The sequence below is a fragment of the Vespa mandarinia genome, chromosome 1 (genome assembly GCF_050613455.1).
Source record: "Vespa mandarinia isolate Hongniang chromosome 1, ASM5061345v1, whole genome shotgun sequence".
Lineage (NCBI taxonomy): Eukaryota > Metazoa > Arthropoda > Insecta > Hymenoptera > Vespidae > Vespa > Vespa mandarinia.
This window is the reverse complement of record NC_140810.1, coordinates 13,682,499-13,690,244: the sequence shown is the minus strand read 5'-3', so window position 1 is coordinate 13,690,244 and position 7,746 is coordinate 13,682,499. Positions and strand designations below refer to the sequence as shown.

The 7,746-nt window shown below is 31.3% G+C and overlaps 1 protein-coding gene across 4 annotated transcripts; it reads left to right on the top strand.

The window, feature by feature from the left end:
• Positions 1-4,362: 4,362 nt before the first annotated feature.
• On the top strand, positions 4,363-7,087 carry LOC118447640 (uncharacterized). Of its 4 annotated transcripts, none has more exons than XM_035879806.2 (4): positions 4,363-4,512; positions 4,823-5,019; positions 5,371-5,553; positions 6,427-7,086. In XM_035879806.2, the coding sequence occupies exons 3-4, from the start codon at positions 5,379-5,381 to the stop codon at positions 6,750-6,752; spliced, it is 501 nt and encodes a 166-aa protein (XP_035735699.1). In that variant the 5' UTR covers positions 4,363-4,512; positions 4,823-5,019; positions 5,371-5,378; the 3' UTR covers positions 6,753-7,086. The 4 variants fall into 4 exon arrangements, with proteins under 4 accessions (XP_035735699.1, XP_035735703.1, XP_035735700.1 ...); XM_035879807.2 differs by lacking the exon at positions 4,363-4,512 and adding an exon at positions 4,519-4,690; XM_035879808.2 differs by lacking the exon at positions 4,363-4,512 and adding an exon at positions 4,519-4,696.
• The last annotated feature ends 659 nt before the right edge of the window (positions 7,088-7,746 follow it).

Sequence of the window (7,746 nt, the reverse complement as noted above, 5' to 3'; positions counted from 1 at the left end):
AGACTAAAATATAAACTTTTGAAAGACAAAACGGAATGTAGAATTTCAACGATATTTCGTCTAACGTTTATAATCTTCATAAACACATGATGTAATTTAATTAGCATTCCGTGTGAAATGGAAATAACGCAGTTTAGATTAGCTGTCGTCGAGGGGCTTGGTTACTTTTCAACGTTTTCCTTTTGACTCACTAATTATAATTATCTCATCGTTAAAGGGAGCTTGCTCAAACGTTTCCTTTGAATATTTTTATGTATATTTTCTTGATTTTAACTTTTTGAAAGGATTGCTCGTTTGAAAAACTGACCTTTGTTTAATTTGTTTCTTTTATATAAATAATATCCAACTATCTATGTATATATATGTGCGTGTATTCTCGCTATACATATATTCGTACGTACGTAGTACTACGTAAGTACGTATATTCGTAGATTTTATATAATACGTAAATACAAAGTATGGTCGAATGGAAATTCGAATAAAAATACGGACAATACGTGATCCGATTAATTCGAAAATCTTCTGTTCGTCCCGTGATATGTAGTATGTACTAGATTTAAATTAACGATTTTATGTCCCGATACGTATGGGAAAGGAAACAAAAGCTCTCTCTCACTCTCTCTCTCTATCCCTTTCTTTCTTTCTTTCTCTTTTACTCGAAGCTCGTATAGCATGCGTAACGATAACCCATTTTGTGGATTTTTCTTTCTCGTTGATCGACATTTTTGGACTAGAAAGTTTTGCTGAAAAGATAACGTCGGGAGGGTTGTTGAAGTCATGTGTTTCCCCTGTTTTTCTTTCAATTCGTTTTCCTCGGCTTTTGATACGTTTTGTGATACCTACATGGTAACGTTCAAAGAAAATTACGATCGGATCGTTAACGCAATATCATGTATTATTGAAATTTATGGTCCCTTTCGGCACGATAGTAATTTTGACGTTGAGCGTCAAGTACAATAGGTAATAATGAAGTCGAGATAACGATTACCGATTGTTCGTTGTATTAAACGAAAACGAGGAATTTTTAAGTGGTCGATATTTTATATATGTTCTGATCGTTTAAACGTGCGACCAAATTGTTCCGTATTTAAATGTATTAAATTAAATATTTTAATTTTTCATCAATATTAATTTTATTATCGATAGTCCGTCCAATTATTTATTTCTTTTTTCTTTCTCGTGATATTGAAAAAAAAAAAATATATATATATATATATATGCACAAACACGTCTTTTTTATAAAAAAGAAAGGAAAAGAATAAATGTTTTATAAATATAAATATATTGTAAATTAAACTAAAAAAACATAAAAAGACGATCCAACCGAAAGGAAATGTCCGCTCGTATTTCGAACGTAATTGAAGAACTTTGATCTCGGTGATCTTATTTACGGTGTGCTCACGGAAAGCAAGAAGTATCAAGAAGAATCTAAGATAGGATCTGGCTAGTGTCCGAACAAATCGAACTAGTCTTAGTCTAATTATTTTAGACGTTCAGAAATTAACCAAAATGTCTCTGTGTAGAAACTTTTTCATTCGTCAAGACGGATTTTCGTGAATATTCTGGGATATTCGCGTAGGTTTATCGTAAATATCATTTTTTCTGATAAAAAAAAAAAAAAAGAAAAAACAAATTAGATTAAGACAATTTTGCAATGAAGAATTCAATTTATTATTTTTTATTTAAAAGCACGATTCTTGTGAATATCAGCAAAAAGATCTATTTATATTTTCTCTTTTTACCCTTTTACCCTTTCTTACACCAAAACATTATTTATATACCTAAGTACAAGGTATTCATAGATATTTTTTCTTCCTCTGATCTATCAGACGAATCTCTAAGCCTTTCTCGTTATCTTTCATTAATCATAAGTTTCGTTATGGTACATAACGTACCCTTGATGAGACTAAATCACCCTATGGAAAGTGAATTTCTTAGCTTGCCGATGCTTGTCTTGAATGCTTTAAAAGATTTAACGCACGTATTCTACGTATCTCGATTATCTACGTTGAAAGCTTTCGCATTACAGTTATTCTTTTCTTACGATCTTATGCATAAGTATATATTATTTCAATAATGGATAATAGCATGAAGAGAAAAGAAGAGAAAGAAAAAATGGGAACGCTATCGAATGAGAATTAAAAAAAAAGGAAAAGGAAAAAGAAAAAGAATATAAGAAAAGAAATTTATTAGCTCTTTCGAAATAATGATGAATATAAATTAAAAAAAAGAATAATAATAATAATAATAATAATAATAATAATAATAAGAATAAAAAATAAATAAATAAAAACAAAATGTAGAGTATTTAAGAACCTCAAAGGATTAACTTTTCATTTTCTTTATTTTTTATTTTCTTTTTATTCACGTAAGAACCTTTTACGATTCATAGTTGTTTGTTGCTTATATTCTACTTGCTTTTTTCGCTTCTCGTTCCTTTTACTCTCACTGATCGTACCCCGGAGGTTGCAGGAAGATTAAAAAAAGGGTGAACACTCATTACCCAACCCTACAACTAAGAAAATTAAGGTAGACAAAGTAGAGGAGAAAAAGGTATATTGTCTTTACTGCTCGTGTATTTTCTCGAGATGTTGTTAAAAATCGAGCCATTTACAAGAGATATCCTATGTCTCCGAGAGAAAATGTAATCTTTTACGCGAAATGTTTACTATTGATCCATGGAAATGTAGATTATTTTTGCCGACTGTAATATCCAGTTATTTAAAATTACAATGATCGGATTCGAAGATGATCATCTATTTTTTTTCTTGTTTATTAATTATAATCATCGATTATGATTATACCTTTAACAAATTGACAGAATAAATAATTAATATTTATCAGAAAAATATTACTATCTTTTTTTTTTTAAATGATCAAAAGCCAGAATGTTTTATACGTAAAAGCCAGCCATCGAAGATATTTATATTTTTATTAATGTTGCACCGGTAGCTAATTGTAATTATTAATGGTAATAATAATATGTTATGTAAAGAGTACAGACTCATAAACATATTCAAATGTATGTGAGAGCATAAATAAAAGAAGAAAATAACATCAAAATTATTATCAATTATTCATTTTTAATTTTATATTCTTTGATCTGTTATATGAAACTAAATAAAATACGTAGATATATGATTACCTCGTAGGTATATAATAATTTGAATACAATATAATAATTTCGAAGAAGATAAAAGTGAAAATTGACTTTCCCGAGGCGATAATCGTCTCTTTTTTATACTCTCGATCGAGAACACATTGCGTGTTCGTAATCGAGCATTAAACGAGATGTAATTAATGTCAACGAATCGTTCTGATTGCCGCGACAATAATTTTTTCACATATCCGTTCAAATTCCCATTAGATTTTCTAATAGATCAATTGATTATACGATGATTATACGACAATCGAAATAGCGATAATGCTTATCTCCATAAGCGATAGTTCCATTTATCATCAGATGGAATCTTTTCGATGTTGTTGCTCGCCAATTTTTTTTCCATCCTTTTATTTTATTGATTTAATTTTTTTTTCTCTAATATTCTTCAATCGTAAAAGCCAAACAATATATTCAGCTTAGTACTATCGAAAAAATTCCAATTCACGTATTTGAACGCGTGTCACTTGATAAAAACAAAAACAAACAATAAAAAAAATAATGTAAAAAAGGAAGAAAAAACGTTCATTCCATTGTAATTTGATGAGATATCGTTTGAGAGCGATACGTATATTATTTTATACATAAGGAAATACGTAAATACGTCAGGTATCATTTGTTACAAGATATCTCGTAAACAAAATTTTTCATAAATTTTTGACGATTTAAAAAAAGTACTCAAAAGGTGAATATGATCATATTCATTTTCGACGATCGTAATTCGATGAATGAGAAAGAGAAAGAAAGAAAGAGAGAGAGAGAGAGAGCGAGAGAGAGAGAGAGAGAGAGAGAGAGAGAGAGAGAGAGAGAGAGAGAGAGAGAGAGAGAGAGAGAGAGAGAGAGGGAGAAAATCACGACATTTCAAGCGAGGGCTTTCCGAGCGAGTGGATGGGGGTGATAATCGTTTTGTTTAAATGTTGGATAAAGGTAGAGATAAAAAAAGAAAGAGAATGAGAGAAAGAGAATGAGAGAAATAGATAGATAGATAAATAGATAGATAGATAGATAAAAAGAAAGAGAGTGAGAGAAAGAGAGAGAGAGAGAGAGAGAGAGAAAGAGAAAAAGTAGATATGTCGATGGTTAACGAAGAGGGTGTCGAGCTCGAGCCGGATTGGTGGAACAGGGAGGGTATCTGTGGATTCTCTCGTGGGTGGCTGGGCGAGACTATATAAAGCGTTTCGCGGCTCATGGGACACCACAGTTGCTTCTACGTGTTGCTTCACCTGCATTTCGCTTTTCTGCATTCGCGTTCACCCCTAACCGCGAAAGAGAAAGATAGAGAGAAAAAGAGAGAGAGGGAGAGAGAGAGAGAGGGAGAGTGAGAGAGAGAGAGAGACAGAGAGTGAGAGGAGGTATTCAAGGAAGGGTGAAAGAGTTTTTCTTATCGGTGCTCGCGTTTCTCCTATTTTTTTTTTGCCTTCCATTCTCGATATTCGATTATTTTTACGATGGCAAAAGTTATCTTTTAAATTTCCCGGAAATGAAGAAATAATGTCAATCATTCGACGTGATCGACAAATAACGAACAACGTAAGAGTGCGTGTGTTCGAAGGAAAATTCTTTTTTTCTTTTATTCATTTCTTTTTCTAATTTTTTTTTTTTTCTTTTTGATCTTAACTTGTCCTGACTTGGTCTTAATCCTTTATCTACCTTTTCTCGTAGAAAAAATCAAATTTCTTCGAAGGTAATGAGATTGTACTGGCTTACAATTTGTCTTCCGGCAACGTCTACAATCATCTAATCAAGTTATAGATTAGAAATCAATTAACAAGTGATATCTACGAGGGACCAGTTATCACGAGAAAGCATTATAAATTTCGTTTCGAAAAGCTTTGGGACGTTCAGGAACGTTGGTGAAGGTGTTACGCAATAATAAATTGAAAAACGTTATAAAACTCAGATTATCTTTTTTTTTTTCTTTAATTGAACATTTGATCGCAGGGCTTTCAATAATCGATCTTCTATCGATCAACACTTTGCGGTACTCGACCATGTTTCAATCGTAAAACAGTTATTAAAGAAATAGGATCAATACAAATTTCATATTATTTTCATTTTCTTTTTCTTTGTTTTTTTTTTTTTCTTTTCAATCAATAACTGTCTCGACAAAATTGATCGACGAACGATTCAAAAGTATAAAAACGAAGATGTTCGCGTAAGTAAATTAGATTTGATCGAATGAAAAAAATCGTTTATTATTTTACTCGCAGGTGCGAAGATGCACTCTCGTGGGATAAGACCATCTATGGTGCCGACCTTCGGTAGTATTCAATTGATAACGTGCCTGTGGATCGGGTGCGCCGTTTGGTGCCTCGTGCAGGCCACTGATGGCCAACATTTCTATCTCCAAACTCGTTACGGCAAACGTGATGTTTCACGTGCGGACGTGCCAGGTGAGCATTTGGTCTTTCTTTTCAATCTTCATCTTCTCCAATTTATTGTCTCCAATCACCGTAGGATTTTATTTCATTAGTTGATCACATTTTCCATCTCTTCATTTCTTTTGTTCTCATTATAAAATAAATTAAACGTTGTTAAAATATTAATTGGATAAGTTTTATGATCAATCTGTATGAGTGATATTTTTTTTTTCTATTCGAACTCTTCTTCGCTATCATTATAAATATACGATAAGAAATATATGATACTAATTGATTTATTTTCGGTTAATCCATATTACGTTTCATAACGAAGTAAATCAAATAACACGTATTCAAGAATGGTAGGATCGATCGAGCAATTTATATAAGACATTACCAAAAGTTTTTCTTTCTTTTTCTGTTTCTCTCTCTCTCTCTCTCTCTCTCTCTTTCTCTCTCTCTCTAATCATTGGTAAGATGATCGAACAACAAAGAAGTGAAGGAACTTTAAATGCACCTTATTTACTTATTAAAAATAACGTTTTTATTGAAAAAAAATCAGTAACACGATTTTTTTCTCTTCTTACAATTTCAAAGATTAAAATTTTCAAAACTTTATAATTTAAAGTCAAACAAATATATATATATATATATATATATATATATATATATATATATATATATATATGTATATATAAGCCATTGATTTTAAAAATGGGGCAAGTCTATTTTGTGAAAAAAAATAGTTAAAGCTAATTCTTGTTACAAATTAACATAAAATTTATGTTTTCATTTATGTTTTTTAGCAATAACATAAAATGGACTTGCCCCAGTTTCAAAGTTAACGGCTCATATACATAAATATATAATTAACAACATTGTGTTTTTAATTTCATCGATAAATAGTACGGTTCGAGCGTTCAGCGATCTATCATACGAATGGACGATACGGACGTAGCGAGTCAAAGATATCAGCAGAACCATCAAGACCGGTAAAGATTGTGCCAAGAAATAATATGTTTTTCCTGGGGAGTCGATATGGTAAAAGATCTCTCGAAGATCAACGAGTGATCTATCATTCGGAATATCCTTTGGAACGTCTCGATGCCGTTCTTGAGTACGTCGATGAGGCTCGGCGAATAGCTGAAGCGAGGCAAAATCAACGGGAGGATTTACGAGAAGAAGAACAACAAGATGACTTGGAAACTGGACCAGTTCTTCCCTTTCAATAAGCTTGAATTATCTTATCTTGATGGATCGTTCGTTTATTCGTTTCTCTCTTTTACTTGAACGAAAGTGATTTCTTTCCTTTCCTTTTCTCTTTCTCTCTCTTTACATTTTCAATAAAAATTAGCAAACAAATTGTCAAACCCCCACTACCTAAGACACACATTTTCAATAACAAGAGCCCATTGGATAGATATCGAAAGAAAGAGAAAGAGAGTGTTCATAGTTTCTTTCCTCGATCCAATTTGGACGAATCACGAGTTTGATGTTTTTCTGTTTAATTTGTAGATAAATAGAACTTTATTCCTATAAAATGTATTCAATGTATATGTATATGTTTATATATATATATATATATATACATACATAAAAAAATATAATAATATCAATAAATATATATATGTGTATATGTATACATATGTAGATATATCTCGTGAGAAAGATGAAATAACTTCGATGAAAATATACGAAATTTCTTTTCAACGTATTACAACTTCCTTAATTTTTTTCTCTCTCTTTTTTTCTTTGTTTTTTTCTTTTCTTTTCTTTTATAATACGTTCCTAGATCTATTCTCTTTTCTCTTTCGTCTTTTTAAATGAGAAAATAGACGTCTACATATATGTAATTTGTCTCGGTGAAAAGAACGACGTTCTCGTTATATTGCACGACAAAGATCTCCTGAGAGGATGATAATTGGACCGCTGCGAAAGAGTCTTAATTAGATATTAATTAGAAAGTTAGTAATGAGATTTCTTCTGTAATGCCAAAAATTATCTTAAGAGTTTTTTCTCTCGTTTTTTTCTTTCTTTCCTTTTTTCTCTTTTCTGTTCTTTTTTTTTAAGAATTGTCAATACTGAGAAAATCTTTAGAAAAGTTGTTTTGCCTAATTGGTTAGTAAAGATTAGGGATTGTTTTCCGAATCCTTCAAGGAACTCTTAATCCTATTTGGGACCTACTTTTGAAGCATCCGTGAGAGAAAGTAAGAGGAGCAACTTGCT

Coding starts and splice junctions, on each gene's coding strand:
- LOC118447640 (XM_035879810.2), top strand. CDS start 5,379: ATGCACTCTCGTGGGATAAGACCATCTATGGTGCCGACCTTCGGTAGT. Junction 5,554..6,426: donor TTCACGTGCGGACGTGCCAG/GTGAGCATTTGG, acceptor ATCGATAAATAG/TACGGTTCGAGCGTTCAGCG.